Genomic DNA, 26,070 nt, shown 5'->3' on the forward strand with positions numbered 1-26,070 from the left:
GATGTGTGTAAGGCCACGGGCCCCATGCTTTAGGACTGAGATCTGGTTGAAAGTGGCTGTTCAGGGTACACCTCTGGTAGCTGTTACCTATTATGGACAGACAGCCTGTTCTGACCTGGGAGGGCCGGATGGGGTGTGCGGGGCAGGGGGACTTCTTGGCCTTCCGCTGTGCTTGCCATCCCCGGGGCCCAGCATTTCAGGGGTTGTTTACTCAGATGGAGTTGACATGTTGGTTCCTCTTTCTTTCTTGACTTGGGGTGATTTCTGAGAAGTGGGAAAATAAAAGGTAACTTTTTAACAGCCATCTTCACTCCAAATATTTCTATTCCCATTTATGTCTTTTGAATTTTTAACCCATAAACATGTATCGCCTTAAAAATTGAAGTACATCTCATTTTTAGAAACAGCGTGAAGAAAATTATTTAAAATTGATGGGCCTATGTGGACGGGGTCTTGGCCAGAGACTTGATGAATACCAATTCCTTTCAGGTGGTTGTTTGATGGGTTGCGTGAACTATAGAGAAAGCGTCTGGTCCACTCCTCCGTAGTTCAAACAAATGGATTTTCAAGAAGTTCCCGACGCTAAAGATGAAATTACTTAACTGGTTAACGGCCCTGAATTCCTGGACAAGAACTTCCTGGTGTGAATAGCCGTCACATTGATGGAAAGCCCTTGGTTCTTGGTCCTGATAATTAAGCTTCAGGGCTGACAGTGGTCTCAGAGGACCCACCTTTCAAATATCTATCTTCCTTTGAAACAGAACCCACATTATTCCAGCCAAGAGTATGTTCTCAGCCTCACTATGAACAGGAAATTCAAGCCCATAAAGGAAAACATCTTTCAGAAAGGGCCCGGGAGGCTGAGGTATTTGAATCTTTGGTGGCACGGCCGTTCAGCCTTTTCAACACACCATCATCTTTAATTTGCGTCCTTCTGCCTATGAGGTTTTTCCATGAGCTGATGTTTTGAGACATAAGAATGAATTTCTGGGTATTCTTGGAATTCTCTGATGAGAAACTGAGCTGGTCACTTCTACAAATTTGAGAAGACTTTGGTATGTTTTGAGCAGGCAGTTCCTTTGGTGCAAACCGGCAGCTCTGATGTATTTTTCAAGACGTGTCTACAGGGCATTGTGAGAGCGGGGATGTTCCACCACGCCAAGGTCGCGATTACATTCGCTGCTGTTTTGATTTGGGCAGCTCCGTCCAGCTGCACTCAAGCTTCCTTCCAAAGGTAGTGACCTTTTCACTCCGGCAGATGAAAGCAAAACAAATAGCAGTGTATTCTCAAAAGCATCGCTGTCCCGTGGAGCTTTCTCTAATTCAGAACCCTGAAATTGAGCAAAATGCATTATCGTTCCTGCTTGGCTGAGTGAAGGAGAAATGTCAAAATAAAAGAATTAAACATTTTACAGTATTTTAGAAAGTACTGTCCTTTTGTGGTTTGTCATCAGTACCTCCTTAGCCAAGATGGTCTCTCGAGGACCTTCGTGGAGGCTCAGTCTGGTACAATAGTTACATTCTGATATTTGGAGCTCTGACATTTTCCTGGCCATGCCCCAATATTAATGATTTTGTAAAAGACCAAGGACTCATCTTCAGTCGAATGCTGCTTTGCTCCAAGAAAAAAATATATATATATTTAATGACAGATAGAGAATTTGTCTTTCTTTTATCATTCTAAGATAATCATTTTATTGACTGTACATGTAATTTATATACCTCTTACATATGAACTCGTACTTTTACCAATAGGGTTTTGACCAACATTAGCTGGATTTTCCTTCCTGAAATAAAGCCCTCCTAAGACATGCTTGCAATCACTCACTCAAGAATATTTCTGCAGCATCTTCAGTATGCCAGGCCTGTCCTAGATACGGGGCACAGATTAGTCAGTCAAGGAGTTCACAGCGTTGCCTTTAGAAAATGTTTAGGACACTGGTTAGCCTTAGGAACGTCAACAGGAGCTGTAGTTTCCTGACCACAGTTGTGACAAGAAAATTCATTTGTAGCATCGTCAGGACTCCCTCAGTGAGTGACTAACTGTCCAAAGGATGTGTGGAATGAGCAAGAGTCCCAGCTCTGCTGCTCACACCTGACAGCGGGGCCCAGACTGCTGTTTTATGCCAGGGGTGTAGGGTTTGTAGATTATTTTTAGGCCAGTGCCCAGGTGCCCTGGTTATGGATTAGGAGAACTATTCTGGAAGTCTATTGTATCATATTATATATAAGTCTATTATTATGGAGAACTATTATGTAACAGATGCAGAAAGAAACTTTTGAAACCAGGTTTTCTTTGACTGTTTTATCCATGGAAGGTAAGGGGATAAGTACTAGAGAAAAGTCATCCCTCTCTGTGGAGGGAAGGGAGTGGTTGGTTCAGTTTACGCCACATTTGCCAGATTTTCCTTCGACTGAACAGTTCTGTCTTTGCATCATAATTTACATTGCCCTGTCTGCGTCAGTAGTCTCATTACTAAACTTGTACCAGGTGAGCGTTTCCGAAGTTTTATTTAGTGAATTTTAATAGCTGTGCTAAAGGCATGGACTCCCATGAGTTAATTTTCTTTTTCATTCTGCACATCCAAGAAGGTATTAGGCTTCCGGGGTTTTTCCGTCTACAGTGAGGCCCTGGGTGCCCAGGTGTGTACCTGCCTAGATGTGATAACATTTTTATTAATAACACCAGGTTGTAAAGCGCGAGTCTCCTCTGCTAGATAGAAACCTAGAGCGCCGTTACCTTGACGCACAAAGGGGACTTTGCTACAGTGAAAATGCAGCTTCTCCTCACCTCAGCAGGAGCCGTGATGCAGGTGCTCCCCTTCTGCACCCCCTTGTTTTCGCTGGACTTTCGCCTGCATCATCCTTGCAGAGTCCATCAAGAGTCTGCTTCCAGGAAATCCTTTTCCGCAGCCCCCCAAGTCTTACCTAATTACCGTGGGAGGCTACTGCCCTGCTTTCAGCTGATGTGATTGCCTTCTAGGACCAACACCTTGCCGTGCCTTGCCTCGTGGAGCTCGAGGTTTGCGTGAAGTGCCGGGATGCGGCACTCTGCAGCCTCGGCCGGCTCCTGCAGACGCTATCACGCTAATGCCAGATGGTGTCCCGTAATCTCACGTGGATAATGAATGGAAAGAATCTGAAGACTCAAAGGCTTCTCTCTTTCAGTGCAGAATGTGCAGGCGTTTCCCACACCCTTGTTCTGGAACATTAGGAAAGAAGCCATGGAGGCAGAGAAGAAAGAAACCGAGGACACCCCCCCCCGCCCCCGCTACGGTTTCCATAAACAACAAGTGGTGTTTAAAGGCTAATAAAGCACCAAAGATCTCTTACAACCGTCGTCTTTGGGCCAATTTAAAAATATTTTAGATGGAGAAATGTCAAGAAAAATAGAGACAATTTCTTAAGACGCGATTCTCCTCCCTCAACCTCCATAAAAGATTATATATATGGCTGTCATAGAAGGAGTGATTGAAATCCCACATCACAAAGGCAATGCAGAGGGAAAAAAGAGAGAGCGAATCAATCTTTCATATGCTTTTTTCAAAGGCTTGGCAAGAAACCAGGGGTAATATTTTTGCAACTGGGAATGTGTGTTTGCTGAAGAATATTCCCACATTTGAGTCATCATCAGGGGTCCTAGTCTTGTTTTACTTTCAAAGGTAGAGAGGGCATAGCATTAACCCCAACTGGGAAAAGGAAAATGCCTCACTGTAATTCTCCTCCAGGGAGCAGGAATAAAGGGATTACATATGCCTGCATAATGGAGAATTTCCTCACCAGACAAGACAAAAGACTTCATTCTTTTCACCAGACACTTGAAGCTTTGTGCCTGCCCATTCCAGAAGCCAAGCAGGCTGACCAATTTTATTTATTTTTTATATCAAGCCGCTAGATGGAGTTTCTAAGAACGTGGCCTTCTGGTGCTGGCTTTAGAAAGAGCTACAGAAAAGACACGGAAACCAAGCGCCGACTGGCCTCGCTCTGTGAGAAGCAAGATTCCCCAACACCACTGTACTGTGATGCTTCCCCCTGCCAGCCAGTGCATGGGCAATTCCTTCCTGAAAGCATATTCCTTTGTCCTCATAGAGAACAAAAGGCATCTAAATTCTACTGAAAAACTTGAAAGCGGGCCCTTCCTGGTAGCGCAAGGGGTTGAAGCGCAGCACTATGAAGCTGTCCACAGCCACTGCAGCACGAGTTCGGTCCCCAGACAGGGAGTGACCCACACAAAACAGCAGACCTCTCCTGTCTCCCTGCTGCTCCCCTCAGCAGTGGATTTCAGTCAGTCCACCTATCCTGCCCTCCCCTCTGTCTCTGGTGAATCATCTTACCCTCTGAAACTCTGACCTGTACCCCAGTTCTTATATGCATAAGTAAATACAAAAAAAAACTTGAAAGTGGCAAAAGAGTGCCGCTTAGAAGGTCTACTGGGTGGTGCCCTCAGGGCTGCTGTTCATCTTCTGTGGGGGAAATAGTACAAGTCTCCGGTGTGCGCAGCCATTGACCTGCACAGCCATGCAGCAGGTGTCACTTTGAAGCGAGTGCAGGTCTGCTTCTGGCTGGCCTGCAGCTTCCCGAACGCCTCACACCCACCAAGGATAAAGTTGTATATGTGTCTGCTTGCAAGGAGCAAAGTCTGCTTTTTTTTCATTACTCATCCTAGCCGGGCAGCCCGTTCCTTGAGTGGCTTAGTATTCCAGCTGGAGGTGGAATTAAGAGAACTTCCTTTGAAAATGCCTTTTCCCAAAACACAACTTTGTTTGTGATGGTTTCCAAGCTTCATCAACATGAAGTGATCAAAAAAAGGAAGTCAAAAATTCAACCATGACAGAAATTTAATGTTCGTTCATGGAGCGAATATTTATCGAGCACCTGCTGTGTCCAGGGAAGACCATACTCACGCAGGCGCACCCTAGTGTGGTGTGCTTCCTTACCTGTTTCAGAGTGCACCTGTGCCAGGCGGCCTCCAGCCCATGCCCTGCTCCCACCTCTCCTCCCATTCTGATTTATACCCCCTTCCTTAGTCCATTGTGGGCCCGCTTGTTTTCTTTGTGATGAATTGATGTATCTGTAGAAACATTGTTTTTTCTGGCGCACCCCCTGTTTTGATTTGTACGTGGAGGGGGGATGATTGTAGATCGGTTATTAGGTATAACTGATAAAGTATGTAGAGAGAATTCTCTTTAATCTTAAGAAGTTCCCACCCCTGGACTTAGGGAGGGGGAGCCTCAGGAGCCTTCAGGTGACAGCCTTTTAAGTGCTCCCACCCAACAGTTGCCTTCACCAAGATGTTTATGTAGCCTTTTCCTAGACCAGCATGCCTCTTAGTTTTCAGTTAAAAAAAAAAAAATCATTGGTGGGATGCAAACTAGTACAACCACTATGGAAAACTGGAGATTCCTCAAACTGCTAAAAATGGAACTTCCATAGGACCCAGCAATCCCACTCGTAGGAATCTACCCAAAAGACACAGAAACACTGATTCAAAAGGACACCTGCACCCCCATGTTTACTGCTGTTTTATTTATAATCGGGAAGACATGGAGTCAACCCAAATGCCCAATAGTAGACGACTGGGTTAAAAAGATGTACAGATACATGATGGAACATTATTTAGCAATCAAAAAAGATAAATGTACACCTTTTGCAGCAACATAGATGGAGCTGGAAGGGATCATGCTCAGTAAAATAAGCCAGAAAGAAAAGGAAAAATGACAGATGGTTCACTCATAGCAGGAGCATACAGGACCAGGGCAGGAGGGGATAATAATCATGAACAACTATATACCAGAGACATTTTACGGATGGGGAATGGGATCAGAAACGGTGGGGGGAGGGAAATGCACTGGACTGTGGTGATGGCACAATGGGTGATTTGGTGATGGGAAGCCCACGGGGATGACAACTGAGATGGAAAAAGGTGCAAAATGATGTAAAAGTAAACTACTATATATATATATTTTAAATGATGCCAAAAAACAAAAAAACAGCATTTACCTATAGAGTTTCTTAGCACAAAAGTCATGGGCAACTCAAAGGAACACCTGAGTGCTAGAAGCGTTTGGACACGAGGAGACTCAGCAAGCGCTGCTGAGCGAAGGTGGAGACTGATTACCTGTGTTGTGGCACCAGACTTGGAGGTGGAGGACTGGGCATGGGGTTGGCACAAAGATGACCTCATAACCCCAAGCCAGGATGGCCTTGTCTGCCTGGTTTGACTTTGCTTAAAGTGAGTGGGTACCTTCAGGGCCTCCAAGAAGGACAAGATGAGGAAGATGACTTTCCTCAGAGAACAGGAGGACTCTGGCAGGGCCTCTCAGCTCACTGGAGACTTCCAGCTCCCATTGGAAACTCCCAGAGCTTGAGCCTGACTCAGGCCCAGAGTGCCTGAGGGCTAAACCCTCCTTTATTCTCCGGCTTGAAAATGTGTCTCACGCAGTGAGAAAGGAGTGGGCATCTACTCTCGCTACTAATTCCAGCTTCAGTGGCTTCCCTTTGCTGTTCATTTTTGCCTCCAACTTTAGGCTTTCCTGTGTTTAAGTGCTGCAAAATCTCCGTGAGGTCTATATTCCATCACCCACAAGGCTCTAGGCAGACCGATCCTCCCCTAAGGCCTTTCATTAGAAACTCACCCCCCCACCCCGGTCTAAATGCAAAACCAGCAGTATAGCCCCCGTGTGTAAACTGACCCCTCTGCCTCAGGACCTCTCGGACTGCGGTTGGGAGATGGGGCCAGGAGCTTCTGTTGATTTCCCAACATCTCTCCAGAATGAGCTGGCTGGGCTTGGAAGTGCGCTGACACGGAGCCTCACATTCATGTGTGATTATGTGTCATTTGCTCTATTTTTGCCTTATCCTTGGTGTTTTCTTAAAAATAGTGAAAGTAACAAGCAGACAGTTAGGTATTATGCATCCCAAGTGTACGGATCATGCGTTTATCTCGGGCTCCTTTCTTCCCCCAGAGCGTGTACTCGGCAGCGCATGCTGAGTGGATCATTTGAGGGGCAGCCTGCAAAGGAGAGATCGATTCTCAGTGTGCAGCATCACATCCGTCAGGAGCGCAGGTGAGTGCGTGCAGGGGAGAGCAGGCTGCAGGAACGCGAGGAGGGATCCTGGCAGGGGGCGCGGAAGGTGGTAGGAGACCCTGAGCTCAGCCTGACCGTGGTGACCTGCATGCAACTCACCTCAGGTGAAACCAATCTTTGCAAAACCTTTTCCCTGGCCATGGCCAAGTTCTCCACAATTTTATTTTAGCAAATGAAAAAGTGGTTCATAGCAGCCACATAGAGAATATATACATGGTTGTAAATTCTGAAGGATAATGGAGTAGACCGGTTATCATCCTACGCTTGGGGACCTGGGGTGTCAAGGACAGAGGGTTGGCCGAGACCTCATAGGACAGGGAGGAGATGACTTCATCCTTGCTCTAAGGGTAAAGATGCAAATTCTCACTTTTAAGATCAGAAATAAACATTATCATTTTCGTTAGATGGAGCCCAAGACATTTGGGGAGACTAAGTTTTGGGATTTTTTTTTTTTTAAAGATTTATTTATTTATTCATACAGAACTGGGGTACAGGCCAGAGGCTCAGGGGCGGTGAGAGGCTTCACCAGAGACAGAGTGGGGAGCAGAACAGGCAGATCGACGAAGTACACTGCTGAGGGGAGCAGCGGGCGGGCCAGGAGAGGTCTGGCTCGCCATGTGGTCTCCTCCAGGGCAGGCGGCAGGCGGGAATCGAACTCATACGGAAGTGGCTTCAGATTCTCAGTGCTGTGCCTTAACTCGCTGCGCCACCAGGGAGGGCCAGTTTTGGGATTTTTTTTAAGGATTTACTTATTTGTGGATACAGAACTGGGGTACAGGCCGGAGGTGCAGGGGTGGTGAGAGGATTCACCAGAGACAGCAGGGAGCAGAACAGGCAGATCAATGAAGTGCACTGCTGAGGGGAGCAGCCGGGTGGTCAGGAGAGGTCTCCCGCGCCATGGGGGTCAGCTCTAAGGCAGGCGGAGATCGAACTTGCATTGAAGCGGCTGCAGCTTGCTTCACGGTGCTGTGCTTTAAGCCAACAGGGAAAACAGACTGAGTTTTTGCTATAAAAACAATTACTAAGCATTTCTGATGCCACCAGAGAATGGGTTTGGTTTTGTTTTTATTATGGTCACTGAAACTCCAAATTTATTCACGAGCAGTTTTAACCAGTTGGCTATGATCATTCCAGGTCTCTAAGACACGGCTCCAACAGCCAGAGGATCAGCAGGGGGAAATCTCTGGAAACTTTGACTCAAGATGTGAGTTGCAATGTCCCGGGGCATTTGAAACATGACTACGTATTGTATTTAAGTGACTGCTTAGACAATTCCAGTGCCTGGGCCTTTCTGTTGCTTTGTTATGTCCCCTTGAGACATCATAGCGGAGGGAACCAGGAAAATAGGAAACAAATGTAATGCCCAGGTTCTGAGGCCTGTCTATTTGCTGTAGAAAAATCCAGACACCTCACAAAAATGCATGTCTTCATCAAGAGAGTGACACAGAAGTGACCCATCGGTTGCATTTGACAAAAATTAAAGACACTTAAACATTTCCTAGAAGTGGGTGCCTCGTGGAGTATTTCCAGTTTCTATATTTTCTAGATTCTGGATCCTAATTTCAGAATTTTGCGTTCTAGAAAAACAAAATTTTGTTTCTAGAAGAATGTTTCTATCAACGACTTCAGAGGATCTCCTAAGAACTATTTGACCTTTAGACTCAAAGTCATTCATTTACCTACCTACTGACAAAGTACTTTTATTTCTTAATACGTATTTACTGGTGTTTACGTGCCAAACGCATTGCGCTTTTATGTTCTGTCGTATGAGAAGGGAAGCGCTGGGGAAATAAGGCAGAATCTATATCCGCCCAGCACTTTTATTCTAGTAAAAGAGATCGATAACAAACATACAACTATTTCTGGGTAGTCTTTGTTCTTTTCCATCATCTCTGTACTGGGGCAGTGTGGCTTCGTAGTAAGAGGAAAACAGAACAAAGAAATGGAAGGTGGAGATTTGGGGGCAATTAGAAAGGACAGGTTTGTGGTCCTACCTCCCAAGACCCCCTCATGAAGGCTTGCACACGTGGAAACCCAGGAGAGGACGGGCTGGTGAAGGCCTCCCCTGCAGGCCGGCGCCAGAAAGTGCGCATAAAATCCTTGCCTCTTGCAAAACCCTATCTGAAATACAGGACTAAGGTTGAGTCAGGATAACTGGGCTCAGGAAACCAGTTCTCGCTTGTTCTTCCTGTCCAGAGCTGTGGCATCAGAGAGAGAAGCTACGAGTCCGTGGGTTTTCTTTTTGTCTTTCACGACTTACCTCTTCCTCCTTCAGCATTTCCGGGGTTCTCAGCACATCACACCTGCTTTCAGTCTGCAGAAACTTCTATCTTAGTGAAAATAAACTGTCCTTGTTCAGTGTGCCAGGTGACACTGAGAAGTAAGAAGTCAGTGATGGGGTCACCTGATATCACCTTAACCCCATTATGTGGTTCTCGGTTAGCAGACAGGACCCTGTCCCCTATGAATATGGTCAACAGAGAGCTGTGATTGGACCCACGAGTAACCTGTGTGTGCACTTATAATCCGGGGGCCAGGCTTGTACAATGGAGAAAACTTCTAGGTAAAAATGCAGAGAGGCAGCCTAGATCAAAGCACAGCCCTTCTGTGTGGTACCATAGAAATGGGTGGTCGACTTCAGAATCAAATTAGAATGCGGCTGAAAACATGTGTTTAAGCGTACCCAACAAAAGGCCTTCTTTGAATAGCCTCATTGCCAGCGGCTTCTATCATGAATTTTCATTATATTCTTTCCCTAGACGACAAAAATCCATCCTCCCTCTTCTCCATGGTGAAAAGTCCCAGGGTTCTGCTAATTTCCTAAGACAGCTCTTAATGTCTCTTCCATCCTAGAAGCATTTAAAAGTGGTGTGTTGCATCTTTCTCGCCCATTCCAAATGACCGGTGATGCAGCTAACGCAGGCTCTCTGGGGAGTCTGTCTGCAAGGCCCATCACTACTCAGATGGTGGCTCCCTGCCTCCCCAGAGCGAAGGCCAAGGTCAGGAGCCCCGTGGCCACACCCCACCTGCCTCATCTCCTGCCCCCTGTCTTCCTCTCTGACTCTCACACTGGCCCCTCGCTGGCCGCATGTCCACACACAGACACCCTTCCCTGGAAGAGCCTGCAGGGACCAAGGGGCCAGAGGGTCTCCTTCAATCTGCCAGAGTCTGATCAGACAAAGCTTCTCCATTAGCCGATTCTAACCATTTCCTTAAACTTGGAGGCTTCCAGCACTCTCTCCCTTCTGTGTGTTTTTACTGAAGCGCCAGTGTCTTCCTTATTTTGACGACTTATTTTGAGGTACTCTTGTTTATTTTGATGGAATGACCTGTCCCTCCATCTAGAATACAAGCCCCACAAAAACAGGACTTCTGTTAACCCCTCCCTGCCTTTTGCCGAGACTTCAGCCCTAGAACAGTTCCAGGAACATGACGTTGTCAGTAAAGGTTTTTACTGAAATAAAAGATCTCCTTAAAGGAGAAAGGTCCCCTTGCTAAGATGAGTGTGACTGCTAAGATAGAGATGTGAGAGGTTCAGTAAAGATATTTAATTCCATTGTTAAGAAATGGCCTTCTGGAAGATTTCAGAAAAGCATCTGTTTTGATCTGCCCTTTCATTTATTTCTAGCATTCCAACACAGTGAGATATAGAAATGCACAAAGAGAAGACAGTGAAATAAAGATGATCCAGGAGAAAAAGGAGCAGGCGGAGATGAAAAGGTGCAGTATTTCTCAGCTCTCCTTTGGGGCAGGCAAACCTTCCCTTCGCCTAATCCTCCCTTAAGCGTCTCCTTCCAGGAAAGTGCAAGAAGAGGAGCTGAGAGAGAACCACCCCTACTTTGATAAGCCCCTGTTCATCGTCGGACGGGAGCACAGGTTCAGAAACTTCTGCCGCGTGGTGGTCCGGGCTCGCTTCAACGCGTGAGTGCTCCCCATGCCAGCTGGGACTCCCCCCACGGTGCGCAGAGCGGGGTGTGTCCAAGGAGAGGCGCGTGTACTCCTAATGGGGTCACCAGTCATGCTGCTCCTCTTAGCAGAGTGGCTGACCAGGTAGGAAACAAAGGAGGTTGAAGCAGAGAACATTGATATAAAACGCACGTGGCGAGAGCCCTGCAAGCCTTCCCGTGTGCTCGTGTTCACACGCGCCCAAGTGTGCCCCTGGGGGACCCTCCCTCCTGGGGTCACGGTGCAAACATGGAACGGGAAGGAGACCGACTGAGAGGGCCCAGGTGACTGCCCACGTCTTCTTTTAGACGTGAGCGTCTCTGTGGTCAAACAATCTTAAAGTTGGCTCATTGTAGAGTAACAGAAATTAGAAAGTCAACAAATGGCTTAGTTGCCAGCTGTGTGAGAAGAAGAAAACCAGTTCTAGTGTCTCGTGGAAGAACATGAGGGAGGTTCCGGTGTGGCCCGGAGATGGCTGCCTTCAAACTTACTCACATGTTGGGCCTCCCTGGTGGCCTAGGGGTTAAGTCTCAGCACTATCATCCTTGGCCGATCCCAGCCAGGGAGGGACCCAGGGACCCCCGGGGTGCAGCAGACCCCTCCTGTCTCCCCGCTGCCCCCCTCGGCAGTGGATTTCAGTAGATCCCGTGCTCTGCTCCCCACTCTGTCTGTGGGGAATCCTGTCACCCGTCCCCCACCAACCTCTGGCCTACACTCCTGTTCTTCTATGCAAAAATAAATAAAATCTTTCTAAAAATACATTCATATGTTGAAATCCTAACCCCGGTATCCCAGAATGCTTCCATACCTGGAGATGGGGAATTTTAAGAAGCCGTTGAACCCAGGAATACACAGTGGTGTCTGCAAATGTGTTATCTAGACTGTGTGCAAACAATGTAGTTTGTTTAAAAAATAAATGAATTTTTTAAAAAATAAGAAAGTCATTAAAATAAAATGAAGCCCCTCGGGTGACCCGAATCCAGTATGGCTGGTCACCTTACGAGACGAGGACATCTGGGCACAGGTGATACAGAGAAGACACAAGGAAGAGCCGAGCCTTCCCTCCCCTCCCCCCCCGACCCCCACACTCAGGGGCCACCAGGTTCCTGAACCAGGATAGGGCAGAGTCAGCTTCTGTTGCTGACACCACTCAGTCCTAGCTTGCTACTTTGCAGCAGGAGTCAGAAATTCCGGTGTGGTCACATTTCAGGACAGACCTCATTTCAGGGCAGCTGCCGGTTGTAGTTCCAGCCCCTTCCTCCCACAGAGGAAGCATGGAGGTCAGTGGGTGACTTGCCGGACACCAGCCTGTGTGCACGATTCTCAGACTGCTGTCTGTTCTTCCTGCTGTTCTCTGAAGACCGTAAGCATCAAAACACCTGAGCAGTGATCACTAAAAACGTCACAATGAAAGCACAAGGCTGTGGGGTAGAGCTTGTTGGCCAAGTCTCCCAAGGGGGTTTTCATCTGGAATTATCCTGCTGGCCGCCTCCATGTTCCATCTAAGCTGCAAATTCTCCACCTCATGGAGTGAGGTGTGATTCTGCTTTTGTAGCAGTGCAGCAGAGGTGGGCTCAGACCCCGGTAAAATACCCGTGACCAGGAATGTTCACACTCAGAGACTGTCAGAGGCTTCCTCGGGATTGGTCATGGGCTCCCAGACCTGACCATTACAAACCCTCACCCCAGGAAATTCTATATAAATTACGCCTCCACAAGATATCGCTAAATACAGAGTCAAGAGCTCTAAGAACCTGAGAATATTTCCTTAAATAATTGGGGGACACCCTTGAGCCGCTGAACAACTGAGGCAAAGATTTTAACTGGCGGTTTTTTCATTGGAAGTCAAAATTTGATTTCATGAAAGACACAGAAATTGCTACGTGCAGTCATGAATGCTGATAGTAAGCATTTGCATCAACTGTGGTTTCCTCTCACCGATTGTTCTCTGCCTTCCAAAGTCACATACAGTCAACATACCATAATGGACATGCTGTCGAGGACGTAAGAAGAGATTTCTAGGCTGATGAGATGTTTGTAAGTGAAAACACACTGGTTTGCTGCCACATGCAATTTGTCGGTTCTCTCTTGCAGATCTAAAACAGACCCTGTCACAGGAGCGGTGAAGAACACAAAGTACCATCAACTTTAGTAAGCACTGCAAACTGTTTTCCCTACATAGCTGTCGTTTCTGTGTGCTATCTTGTGTTGAGTAAAACTGAAAATCCCTGTTATTTTCTTCCTATCTCGCTCTGCAAAGTAGCCAGTCGGGGCCATTTAAAATGCTGCTTACACGAGTGCCGTGATGGAGCATCCCCGGGCTGGAAGCTGCCTTTCCTGGAGTGTTTGCTTTCTTAGCTGTGTTTGTCTTCGGCAGTGACTTGCTGGGACTGGTCACTTACCTGGACTGGGTCATGATCATCGTCACCATCTGCTCCTGCATCTCCATGATGTTTGAATCCCCCTTTCGAAGAGTTATGCACGCTCCTACTTTGCAGGTATTGCTGCGGAATCTCAGCTTAGAGCTCTGAAAACACTGCAATTTTTCATGCCTTGCAACCAAACTGTCTTGCCTGTTTCAGATTGCTGAGTATGTGTTTGTGATATTCATGAGCATTGAGCTTAATCTGAAGATTATGGCAGATGGCTTGTTTTTCACTCCAACTGCTGTCATCAGGGACTTCGGTGGAGTAATGGACATATTTATCTATCTTGTAAGTCTTTGGTTATTCCCTAAATGTAAACTATAATGGTTTTGTAAGATATCCTACATTTGTTGCAAAGGGAGTGAACTCTGCGAGACTAAGAAATCATAAATGAGCTCCTAAGTGATGTCGTCCATTATAAGCACATGAAGGTAGGCATGTAGACTCCGAATAAAAAGCATTAAAAAATATCCATGGATATAATTCTAAGACAGCGTCACATTCATGGTGCCTAAGACATTCCCTTAGGAGATCTAAGACAGCAAATCTACGTAGCAACCCTCAACCTTATGGCTCCTAAGAAAACCCCGAAAGCCTGTAATTGATTTATGAGCTCTTTCTGCTAAAGACAAACTAAACTGAGTGGGCTGGAGCTCTCTCCCAGGTCCAAGGCACAAATTACCTGGAGAAGATGGCCCTGTACCTGTTTCAGTTCAACCGAATTGTGAAACCATAGGAAAGAACTCTGAGAAATGTCTTTGTTTTCCCTGAATGTCCAAGAAGGCATGGAACCAGTATCTTCTTAATGCAACAAAGGAACTTGTGAGAGTGGCGTGTAGCATGCTCAGATGGTGAACAAAACAGTGGACATCAGGTCAAGCACACGGCTCAGTGTCTTAGTCGCAAGGATTTCAGTCCTGTGGACATTGGGGCAGCCTCCAGTGTGTGAGTTAAGAGAAGAGGCACACACACTCTCACGCACACATACACTCACTCTCACAGTGTGGACAGCCTGCTTCAGTCCAGCACACACCTGACCTCTTTCCTTGGGGGTGGCTAAGATGTTGGGGGGGGGCTTCACTTGTTAGGGGTAAGAGACTGCATGTACCCTGGGGTTGCTTGTCCCGTACCACTCGGGGAGCTCTGCTCAGAGCCAGTTGTGGCCAGTGGCTCGCAGAGAATGGGGTAGAAAGGATCAGTTGTCCAAATCCAGAGGTGCTCTTTCCCTCTAGGTGAGCTTGATCTTTCTCTGTTGGATGCCTCAAAATGTGCCCGCCGAGTCAGGAGCTCAGCTCTTAATGGTTCTTCGGTGCTTGAGACCTCTGCGGATATTCAAACTGGTACCCCAGATGAGGAAAGTTGTTCGAGAACTTTTCAGTGGCTTCAAAGAAATCTTTCTGGTATGTTACTTCCAGTGATCGTCTGCTTCCAGGTCTCATTATCCAAATCTGTCATGTGGCCGGTAAGGGCCAAAGTGAGCTTGCTCGCCATGGGCTGCAAGTTTGTGTAAGGCTGAAGGGTTCAAAAAGCACTAACAAAGCACAACAAACTTTCAGAACCTGTAGCCATGGATGCTTCCAGCTTGTCGGGATATTTAATTCAGTGGGTGTTATTTGGACATGAGAGAGGCATTCTGAAATGTGAAATGAAAGGAGAATTCAGAGACCTAGTTGCGGGTGCTTTCGTTCCTAAGTCAGCCTTAATTTCTGCTTAGTTTTAGTTTCCCCGTCTAGAAAATAAGGCTAAGGAGATTCAGTGGTATCGATCACAGAGATAAGAGGGATGATGTACGTGGACTCAATCTTATTCCACGCATATTCTGTGGAAGCACATAATATAGATCTTGATAGAGTGTTAAACATTTTTTTTTAAATATAATCTGTGTAGTTTGCTTTAAGCAACCTCAGTAAATGGCAGTGAATACTTACAAGTATGATTGGGGGAAAGCATTCTTTGTAGTAGGGCTTCTAGGAAGGAATGAGGTGCCGATGCATGATGGTAAGAAACTCGTTCATGTACTCCAAAGGACCTTTGTTTTACAAAGGAATGCTCAAGAGAGTTGCTTTTTTTAGGAGTATTATTAAATGGTTCTAGAGTTAATAGAAAGCATGAATTTTATAATGAGTTCCAAGAGAGCTGCCTTTGTTTTTGTTTTTTTTTTTTTTTTCATTGTTATTAATGGGTTCTGGAATCAATGGAAACATGAGTTCTGGAATTAATGGAAAAAGAAAATTCATTGACATGAGCTTGTTTTATATCTTGATTTCTAGAAACATCCACAGTGAGAGAATAACTGTAATGGCCTGTTGGTTCTAAGTATTTTTTTTTTTAAAGATTTATTTATTTGTGCATACAGAACTGGGGTACAGGCCAGAGGCTCAGGGGCGGTGAGAGGCTTCACCAGAGACAGAGTGGGGAACAGAACAGGCAGATCGACAAAGTACACTGCTGAGGGGAGCAGTGGGTGGGCCAGGAGAGGTCTGCCACGCCATGTGTTCACCTCCGGGGCAGGCGGGGATCGAACTCATGCTGAAGCGGCTTTAGATTCTCAGTGCTGTGCTTTAACCCGCTGCGCCACCAGGGAGGGCCGGTTCTAAGTATTTTAAAGAAATCTTGGGAGATGCCTACAGGCATCAATTTGCTAATGCATTTTGAAAGTTGGTAGAAATTCCTTATTTTCTTGGTGCAAAAACCATGAAATGGTGGCTTCTTGCGCAGCTAGAATTGAAGGGAGCTGGGATGTCACCTGACCTGAGAAGCGTGTCTTTGTGCATTTCTCCTGAAGCTGTGTCCATGTGAGGTCGTGTGTGCAGGTACATGAGGCCATCAGAACAGAACGTGGTTTGTGCAGTCACCTTCTGCTGCTATCTGACGTCTCCCCCAGCAGAGGGCGCGCCAGGCAATTAGCGGTGGCTCCTCAGCACTGACTCCCAGAGGTCCTGGAAGCCAAGGCCCTAATTCCTGTGCAGGGAAGCAGAAATCCGCTGTGTGAGGAGGGAGGCCATCATCCTCAAGTGGGTCCTTTTTTACCATTCGAGAAGAGAGAGCAAAGTGTTGATTTTCAAATCAGAAAATTCCAAGTTCTATCAAGACTATCTTAGTCTGATTTTCTACATGAAAGTCTTATGTGTTTATGCTAAAAATCCAAAATCGGTCTTTAATTTCCTTCTGTTAACATCCCAGCAAGGCTAATTGAATGACCCATGGCAAGGAAGTTAACAGAGTCCATAAAAGGCCGTGGATCTCTTACAGTGCTGTGTAAAAGTCGTGTCTATTGGGATTCGGTCCTGGCTTGCTGCTGGGTCTTACCTGCGTGTGACACCTCACTGGTCTCTTCCAGGTCTCCATTCTGCTACTGACATTGATGCTTGTTTTCGCAAGCTTTGGTGTGCAGCTTTTTGCTGGAAAATTGGCAAAGTGCAACGATCCCAACATAATTAGAAGGGTAAGATTTCCTTTCTGTCTTGGGGAATAAAAATCAGTCATTTGCATGCCTTTGTGAGGCTTGTCAGATTCCAGGCGTGGCTGGGGAATCTCTGCTCTTCCCTCCACTCCCGTGTCACTGCACCGTTGACATCCTTGGCTTTGTCTCTCAAGATTCCAAATATTTATTGCTGTGGACCTCAAAAAGTGCCCTTGAGGTCTCCCCTAACTTAATCCAGCCCTGATGCCACATGAGACTCATAGCAGCAAACAGCACCCCCGCAGAAAGGTACAAAATGCAAAGTGTGACCTGCACACCCAACTATGGTGTCTCCCCTCTCACTGTCTCCCCACTAGGAAGCCAGGGCCTGGGCTCAGTTCTCACCTGCCCAGCAGCTTCTCCTTCACGGCACCTCGCAAAGACCATGCTTACATACATCTGCTACTGCTTTCTTCTTTAGTCAGTGTGAGTAGGGGGAGGCCTGTGCAAGGACACCCCAACATTTCAGTAGCTGAACATAATGAAATGAGCATGTTGCATCTGGGGTAATGTGGACAGCCCTTCTCCAGGTGACCTCTGAGAGTCTCAGGTCCCTTCTGGCGTCTGTTCCCTGGAGAACAGAACCCTCTCTATCGGGGCGGATTGGGGGAAGGCCATGGGCTATGCCCAGAACGTCACAAGTCCCTTCAACCACATTCCACTACAGAGAGCATGGCCTCACCAGGCAGGGTTTGGGGGGGGACGGACATTGCTTAATAATTAGCCAGTATCTGCTAAACCACCCAGCATCCTGTTCTCTTAGAATTCTGCCCTGTGTGGTGAGTTGATTAATAAAATAAGCCAAACAGCAATGTTGTAAAAGCTAGTGAAAGTGAATATGAATATCATGCCTGTGACTGTTAAAATGTGTGTTTCCAAAAGGCCTAGTGTAGCTGAGCTATAATCTGTTCACAACAAAAGTGACTTACTAATATAGGTATGTAGGTATGAAAATACCTACATTTTTAGGTTTGTAATGACAAAAGTTACTAGCTCCCTGTTTCTATAAAATATACATAACAGCTTTGCCCAGTACTTCATTGATTACGTCCAAAGCCAGGACTTCAGGCCGAGGCGAGGGAGACACGCGTGGGCCACACAGACCTCCCCGTGCTGTTTTGCCGCGCAGGTCGCTGCTCCCCTCAGCCTCCTCCGCAGGAGTCCAGCGATTTTCATAAACCCGAGACGAATAACACGGGATGTGGCATAAAGGTCACCGATACCAAATAGCTAATGAGCGAAGCCATAATGAGCTGAGGCGTCAGCCCGCAAGCCTGTGCAAGGAACGAAGAGTTATTTTAGACCCACACTGAATAGAGCCCGGGAAGATAATAGCAGCATTTCACGATGAAGCCTGGTGGGAGTCTCGCTGACTCAATGTATTAATAATGGCCTAAGTGTGTCGTGAGTTACGGGTTGTGCTCATGGCAGCCCCAGCTAAAGACTGACGACTTGTAGAGGGGACGATGGCAGGCCAGACCCCTCGATGGTGAGGCCATACACCTGTATTCGCCCCCAGAGCAGCGAGGTCTCTGCAGGACGACGGAGCCACATAAGGAGCGCCCACCGCAGGCAGGATGAGAAGGAAACTGGCCTCCTGGGAAGGGGTTTGTGGGTCCACCTCAGCAGGGGCCATCTGTAGCCCCCACTTAAGAAACCAAGGTCCTCAGGCCTCCCTGGTGGCGCAGGGGCTAAGTCTTAGCACTGCAGCCTGAGTCCAGGCCTGGGAGTGACCTCCATGTCACCCCGCTACTCCCCTCAGCAGTGTGATTCAGTGGATCTGCCTCCCCTCACCCCCTGCACCTCTGGCCTGCACCTCAATTCTTGTCTGCATAAATAAATATAAATAAATCTTTAAGAAAATAGAGACCAAGGCCGAGTATGCCTCAGGGGTGCAGGGACCTGACCTCCCTGTGTTCCACATTTCTGGTGAGGGGACAAGCCCAGTGAGGAGGGGCAGGCACGCCCGACACGTGGGCCCCGCAGTACCTGTTCGCAGGCCGGAGCTGGCCACTGTTGTCGCTGGTGGTGGCCTGAGCCCTTCCGCTCCTGCTCCTGCTCTTAAAACCTGGCGGCAGCAGGAATGTCGGGCCCCTGCACGTAGCACCATGCAGCCCGGAACTCAGTGGACTCTTTGGGTACCCTTTGATGGCTAGCTATTAAGTGTCAGCTCTGGGCGGGGCCCGTGACCGGTGAATGAGAACAGGACAGGCATGGCGGACAGCCCCCAGCATCGTCTCTCTTCAGTCAGGCTGCGTGTCTTCTGTAGAAGCAACCGCCGTACAAAGTCAGAAGTGAAAGCTGCTCACGAGAAGTGGAATAATGAGCCAGCTCGTTTTCTCAGGAGGGAAACAGAGCTTCCACCTGGAGCACCAAGAAGGACGCAGGATTTGGAATAAGCAGGGAACCTCCACCAACAGGCGACAGAAAGGAGAGAGACGTGCTGTGTACACGGGGCAGAGGGGTGGCAGAAGTGAGGTCACACCCGAGAAGCTCCATGGGCTTGGAGCCCGGGCTCTGCGGGCGGAGTCCTGCTGTCAAATGAGGCCTACTCAGTCAGGCTGGGCCTCTGGGCCCGTTCTTCCTTTGGAGAGTGTCAAGCACCTCACCCGGTGATGTTGGGGAGATTTCATTGACTTGCTAATGTAAAGAAACTCCCCCAGCCTCCAACAGTAATAGAAAAGACATGAAAAACAAGGGCAGAAGTGTAGTTTAGAGAGGTTCCCCGGGGCTGCGCCAGGCTCGGGTGGCCCTTCTTGGATACAAAGTGAGGCTCAAAGGTTTTGTGAGAAGACACGGATTCACGAGAGCTCGCCAAGCAGTTTTGCGGGCGCGATTATGGTGACCCACATTCTACGGACGAAGAAGGTGGGAGGGTGACGGTGAAATGGCTTGTCCAGGGTCTCCCTCTCAATAAGTGGGGTTCACGTCCAGGCAGCTGGATGCTGGGGTCCATGCTGAACCGGGCTACCAGCAGCCTCACCCAGTCCAAGGTAGACCAGAATGACGAACTGGAGAGCAGGCCCTCAGCTAGAGCGCAAGCGCAGCACAGCCCTCTGAACCAGCGCTGCAGCTGACGGTGTGCACAGCTAGAAGATAGCCACTGTGTATTTTAACTGTAAAGGGGTGAGAGAATAAAACCTGAACTGCCTCAGCTATGTATGGGGAAAAGGGCTGCAAGGATACAGGAGTTGTGTTTGTGGATAATGAAAGGTAAGTTTCTCTCTGTTTTATAAGCTTCAGGATATATTATTTTACAGGGTTTTTGCTTTAAAGAATTTGGTGGGTCATTCAGAATGTGGTGCTGCTGGGATGAACTAAATTTGTTGAAAGGAGGATGGAGACAGGGAGCTCTGAGGTCTTGATGCCGGCTGCTGGCTGGACAAATTGGGGAAGCCAGGAGGAGACATGTCTGATGGTGGAAGGTGACTGTAGGCAGGTAAAGAGTCAAAGTGCTGCTGAAATATTTAAGAGGGCACTAAGAATTTTATCATGTATACCTTGAACCTGCAAAAGAGGTCTAGGCTCAAATAAGACCATTGTTGCAAAGAAACGCAGATGACAAAATGGAGAATAGAAAACAGAAAATGAGTTCAAACGTGAGTTCATACTAGTTTCTTATTGTTATATCTTTAAAAAACAGATTTGTTGAGTCACAGTTCACATGACACCACAATTTATGCACATTTTTGGTATGAAACCTAATATCCAGGGAGTTTTACAACCATCACCACAGCTGATTTTAGAATATTTTTATCATCTCCAAAAGAAACACTGCACTTTAGTTCTCACTCCCAGCCCCTGTTCTCTCCATCACCTCCATCCTAAACAACCACTCGCCTATTTTCTTTCTCATGGAATTCCCTGTTCAGAATTTTCATGGGAATAGAATGATATGTTATGGGGCCTTTTGTGACTGGCCTCTTAACATAATATATTTAGACCTTTTCACTTATAATATTTTCAAGGTTCGACATACACATGGTATTATCCACAGGTCAGTGGTTCCTTTTTTACAGCTGAATAATATTCCACTGGATGGTTGTACCATCCTTTGTTTATCCATTCATTGATGGACATTGTGTATCCATTCATTGAATTGTTTCCAACTTTAGACTACTATAGGTAACACTTTTTACAGTAATAATACAAGCATTCAGGGACAAGTGTGTTGTGGATATGGATTTAATGTCTCTTGGGTGGATACCCAGAATGCCAGCACTCTGACCTTTACAGAAGGTCACACTGTTTTCCAAAATGGTTGCACTGCTTTCTGCCCCCACCCAGGTAGCATTATCCAAGGTATCATTTGACTTGCTGATTATAGCCTGGCTGGTTGGCATGAAAGTTTTATGTTTTTGAGTTGCCTTTTCTCAATGTGAATTCTGTTTGCACCTGCATGTAGGCCATTTGTCAATCTTCTCAAACGATGTCTACTTAGACCCTTTGCTCACCTACTAATGTCAAGTTTTACTGCTCATTTTTGCTATTTGCTGGTAACCACCCGCATCACTATTCGATAAAGGGCCTTTGTTATCCCATGAAAAAACATTTCTGATCGTTAATCTTCTCTGAGTTTGTTTTCTGACCAAGTTTTCCCCTCTTTTTCCCCTCTTTCTTTCCTTTTTTAGGAAGATTGTAATGGCATATTCAGAATTAATGTAAGTGTATCCAAGAACTTAAATTTAAAATTAAGACCTGGAGAGAAAAAACCTGGATTTTGGGTTCCGCGTGTTTGGTAAGCATTTCAGAAATATATCCTGAAGACTTCTCTCTTTGTCAGTGTATGATTTTAAGTCAGTCATGTGGCATGGAGCTAAAAGGAACTCTGCTAAAGATGTTAAGATGCTTTTAAGTAGTGCAAGGCAGGCTCTACATCAGGACAGGCGATCTCTTACTTACCCATGTGGCTTCGCGAACAGTCTCTGCCGCATTTTTCTGATATGTACAGTGAAAGTGGCTTGACTCACATGGCTGCCCACGTTAGTGCAGATTTAAAATAACAAAGATTTTCTATCACGTAACACTCAACTTGACCAGAGTGTATATCTTTAAGAGACGATTGGATGTCCTCACTACCGATGGTAGAGCACCTTAAATCACAAAGCACTTTCAATTTTAAAATCCATTTACGTGGACAGATTTTCATTCTGGAATCATCAGAAAGAATTGCTAGTAACATCAAGAGTAACGCATTCTATCCCACGCTCTTTCAAGTTCATTTTTTTTTAACTTGAAATGGGTTTTCGAAGCTCGGCATACCTGTCCCTTCTCCCTCATCAATTTACCAAGGCCAGGGAACAGCCTCCTCACTGCTTCCTGGATGAGCTGAGTATTCTGGCAACTTTGTTTACTGTGCACACCACTCAGGTTTCTTTTTTATTCTGCTCTAGTTCTTAGAACAAGGAGTGCAGCGTGGCAGCTCCTCAGCTTTTGCCACAGTTGATGTTCTCTAACAGGTGTCAAAATGCTTCAAAGGAAAGGCGACATCACGCATTGTACCTGAGAACCCGTGGTTACCTGCCCTGGCATTTCTCTAACATAAAAGTCACGTTTATAAAAAGCTCAGTACAACTTATCTGGGGGCTTTATATAGCCCGGTACTGAAGAATCATGGTAGAAAAGGCACCTTGGGCAGTGAGGCCGGGACGTGGGCATGGCTCACTCTCCCGTGAGCCAGGGAGACCTTGTCTCAGGGCTCCCTAGAAGCACAGCCTAATTTGCATTGTAATAAAAAATTAAAGAAGCATAAAATGTTTATGTTGGTATGATTAGAACTCATTGTTACGCCATAATGATTTATGGATGTGAAGCTGTCAGATGGGATTCTTCTCCCCTGCTGTGTGGCATTCTGGCCACAGCCCCAAAGCTGAGGACAGTGAGGATAAACGTCTGGGCAGCCTCAAGAGCCCAACAGGAAACCTCGCGTGAGCTGTTCGCAGGGTTTCCCAGTCCAGTGGCGCCATACAGCTGTGGCAGAGAGGCTGTGCTCCATGTCATCGTCACAACATTACGACGATGGGTGTCAGCTCTAGCCATGATCATTTTTGTCATTTCCATCTCCAGCTAGCAGTCAGAAATACTTTCATTTTTATGAGTTCAATGTGTAAATATATTTCTCAGAAATTCAGAAAAATAGCATATATCTGGGAACTGCCTGGAGAAACGCTTTGATATTCATAGCCAGGACGTAGCTACACATCCTGATCCAGGAGACGCCCTCACGCCTCTGTCCTCCCCAGATGAATATGTCCATTTTCTTGTGAATTGCCCTAATTGAATAAGGTAAACTTTACCTTGGTAAAGGGAATTAAATGTCTCATCTATTATACATTCGGTGTTTTAAACAGAGCTCTGGGAGATGGGAGATTGGAAAGCATGAGAGAAAAGCCAGGGAAGTTCTGTTTTACCACAAATGTGATAAAACACATTTACCTAGTCACTCACGGTCCACCAGGCATGAAGCTGTCTCTGAGAGCAGCTGTGTGTGGCTTTGGCCGTAGGAGCCCGAAGTCTAGTGGAGAACAGAAAATACGACCACAGTTTATTGTAGCATGCAGAGGCCTTTGATGCTCATCAGAACTCTAACCCTACACTCACCTGAAGCTTAACCCTAGGTCATTGTAAGTCACACTGTCATACATTCGAGGCAGGGGGAGACCGAACGCTGTAGCTTAAGGCTCAACCAACGGGGATATGCTCTTTCAGAAAAAAGTATAAAGGACCTTACTTAGGTTTGTTCACTGGGGCTAGTGAACTCTCTGGGGGCCCCCTTAGGAGCCCTAGAAGGGCCCTGGGCCAGGAGACGACCTGAAGCTTAGAGTCTTCAGCTTCCTGGGTTCTGAGCCTCTGACTCAGATGCCAGGGGTTTCTGAGCCCAGCTGCAGCACAGACCCGGAGAAAGGAGGGTCGGACGCTGGCAGTGAGGAGGGCAAAGCCAGAGACAGGTGAGGGGGCGTGGCCAGGCAGAGCTAGGGCCGTGTGTGTTGGGAACTCAACTGCCAAAATCCAAGGTCAAGAGATGGGCATATGTTCCATGAGGTGCAGGGACTCCCCATTTCTTGCAAGGAAGGACACGGTGGCCAGCACCAGGTAGGGGGGTTACCTTGGACACTGTCGCTGCTGCATGCCCTCATCCAGGGGCAGAGCTGCTTTCTCCTCCACGGTGTCCCCATCCTCCCAGAGCAGGGGCAGCCCCACCCCCACCCCCAGCATGGTCTAGCAGACCACAGAGCTCTTTTCACTGAGAGGGAAAGGATTGGTCAAATTGTGAGGTCAGCCCCAGTGCTGTGTCAGTACTGGGTGACAAGATGATACTCTTTTAAAAAAATATTCAGGACAGGTGGTATTTCAAAGACTTCAAAGCAAGGAAGGTCAACAGGAAAAAAGACAATAATTGATCGTGTCCACCATGTATTGATTCTCTCTGGAGTTACAGGTAGAGTTTCAAATTTCCCAGCTTTAGTAGCATGAATAAAGCATACGCAAACATTTTCTATGCCTAAAATAGACTTAGATTGTTAACATGGTATACTTTTCCACCTACTTAAGTCTGGTCCTACATTTTATTTTTCTTGGTTCAGCCTAAAAGCATATTTTTAATGTATTCTACCTTTAAAGGATGTAAAACATGAAAGTAGCTTGGGCTTCTGCAAATTTAGCTATGAAAGCACTTTTACATGAATAAAGTGGAGGGGTAAGAACATGCAGCATCAGTTCTGAGAAGTGGCTCACTCGGCTTTCAGAAAATCCTTCTTTAAGGAAGCTGTACACCGTAGAATCTGTGCAGTTTCTGCCTACTGTAAAATTTGAAATTCCCCAAAGGAGAGCTTGTAGGGAAAACTGAAGAATATGTGCTCTACTTCCATATTTAAAAATATGTAAGTTAGAATCCCAGATGTGAATTTCCAAGTGGTGTTTTCACACTGTGTAAAAGACATTTTGATAGGAGTAAGTTAGTTTCATTGTCATGTTTTCTCATTAGATCCCTATCTATTTAACATTAAAACTCCAAACTCCAAAGGTGTATTCCATGGCTGTACCTGTCTGTGGTTTAAAAACATAAAATATGGTAGAAAAATAACTAAACCAGGTTCCCCCGCACCACCAAAGAATGTCACCTCTTATTAAGGTTAAATTTTGATAAATAAGCTACCAGGGGAAAGTATCATAATATAATTTAGCCAAGCTTCAACAAGCCTATGCTCTTTCTTAATCCTGAACTTAGTTCTCTAGCAGATGCAGAAAATGTAAGTCTAGTTCTGATTTTCCAGTGCATGGCTGTATAAATTTTTTAACTACTTAAGATGTTCACTAATAAGGGGGGAAAGAAAAACACACTGAACTCTGAAAATTAAAAAAAAAAAAAAAAAGCCCATGACAACCAGAGTAAATGCAACAGAGTAAGGCAGATCACTTGCAGAAATTCTTAACAAGTATAGACATGACAGAAAAATCAGACATACCCCCACAAAAAATGGCAAAGCCAAATATATGTTTGAAAAAAAAAATTTTAAGATTTATTTATTTGTGCATACAGAACTGGGGTACAGGCCAGAGGCTCAGGGGCGGCGAGAGGCTTCACCAGAGACAGAGTGGGGAGCAGAACAGGCAGATCCCGGGAAGTCCACTGCTGAGGGGAGCAGCGGGCGGGTCAGGAGAGGTCTGCCGCGCCATGTGGTCACCTCCGGGGCAGGCGGGGATCGAACTCATGCGGAAGTGGCTTCAGTGCTGTGTTTTAACCCACTGCCCCACCAGAGAGGGCCAACTTGTTTGAAATTTTTATTGAAGTCACACAGTTTATACATTATGTGTTTTCAGGTGTACAGTGTTGAGCTTGGACATCTGTAAAGCATGTTCCAAAGTATTCTGGAAATCAGGAGTCAACTGTGGTTGGGGCCTGCTCACTGCACAAGAAATATCTTGGGGAACACTGGAGATATCTATTGACAGCACACAGTTAATAAGAGAAAGAAGTCCAAGAGGGAGAGGGGACTCTGGAAAGGTCAGAGCTGTGAGCAAATCCAGCTTGTGGAACTTGTAACATGCCTGGGCTGCAGTGACAGGCTGACATTTCTAGATAGAAAGTGTGTCCTCGGTTTAATCAGTTCACGCCGGAAGCCCTGCAGAGCCTCGGGAACTGGACTCC

General features: G+C 46.5%; 1 protein-coding gene across 1 annotated transcript in view; it reads left to right on the forward strand.

Moving 5' to 3' along the window:
- NALCN (sodium leak channel, non selective) overlaps window positions 1–26,070 on the forward strand; it is a 222,990-nt gene that overhangs the window by 171,974 nt on the left and 24,946 nt on the right. Inside the window, exons 18-27 of the mRNA XM_004680052.2 lie at window positions 6,966–7,067; window positions 8,223–8,292; window positions 10,717–10,808; window positions 10,887–11,009; window positions 13,128–13,184; window positions 13,411–13,531; window positions 13,616–13,747; window positions 14,692–14,859; window positions 16,800–16,904; window positions 21,554–21,660. Of these exons, the coding sequence (XP_004680109.1) occupies window positions 6,966–7,067; window positions 8,223–8,292; window positions 10,717–10,808; window positions 10,887–11,009; window positions 13,128–13,184; window positions 13,411–13,531; window positions 13,616–13,747; window positions 14,692–14,859; window positions 16,800–16,904; window positions 21,554–21,660 (1,077 nt within the window). The remainder of the gene's footprint in view (window positions 1–6,965; window positions 7,068–8,222; window positions 8,293–10,716; window positions 10,809–10,886; window positions 11,010–13,127; window positions 13,185–13,410; window positions 13,532–13,615; window positions 13,748–14,691; window positions 14,860–16,799; window positions 16,905–21,553; window positions 21,661–26,070) is intronic.

Source organism: Condylura cristata, unplaced genomic scaffold (assembly GCF_000260355.1).
Source record: "Condylura cristata isolate star-nosed mole 26May11 unplaced genomic scaffold, ConCri1.0 scaffold00010, whole genome shotgun sequence".
Classification (NCBI taxonomy): domain Eukaryota; kingdom Metazoa; phylum Chordata; class Mammalia; order Eulipotyphla; family Talpidae; genus Condylura; species Condylura cristata.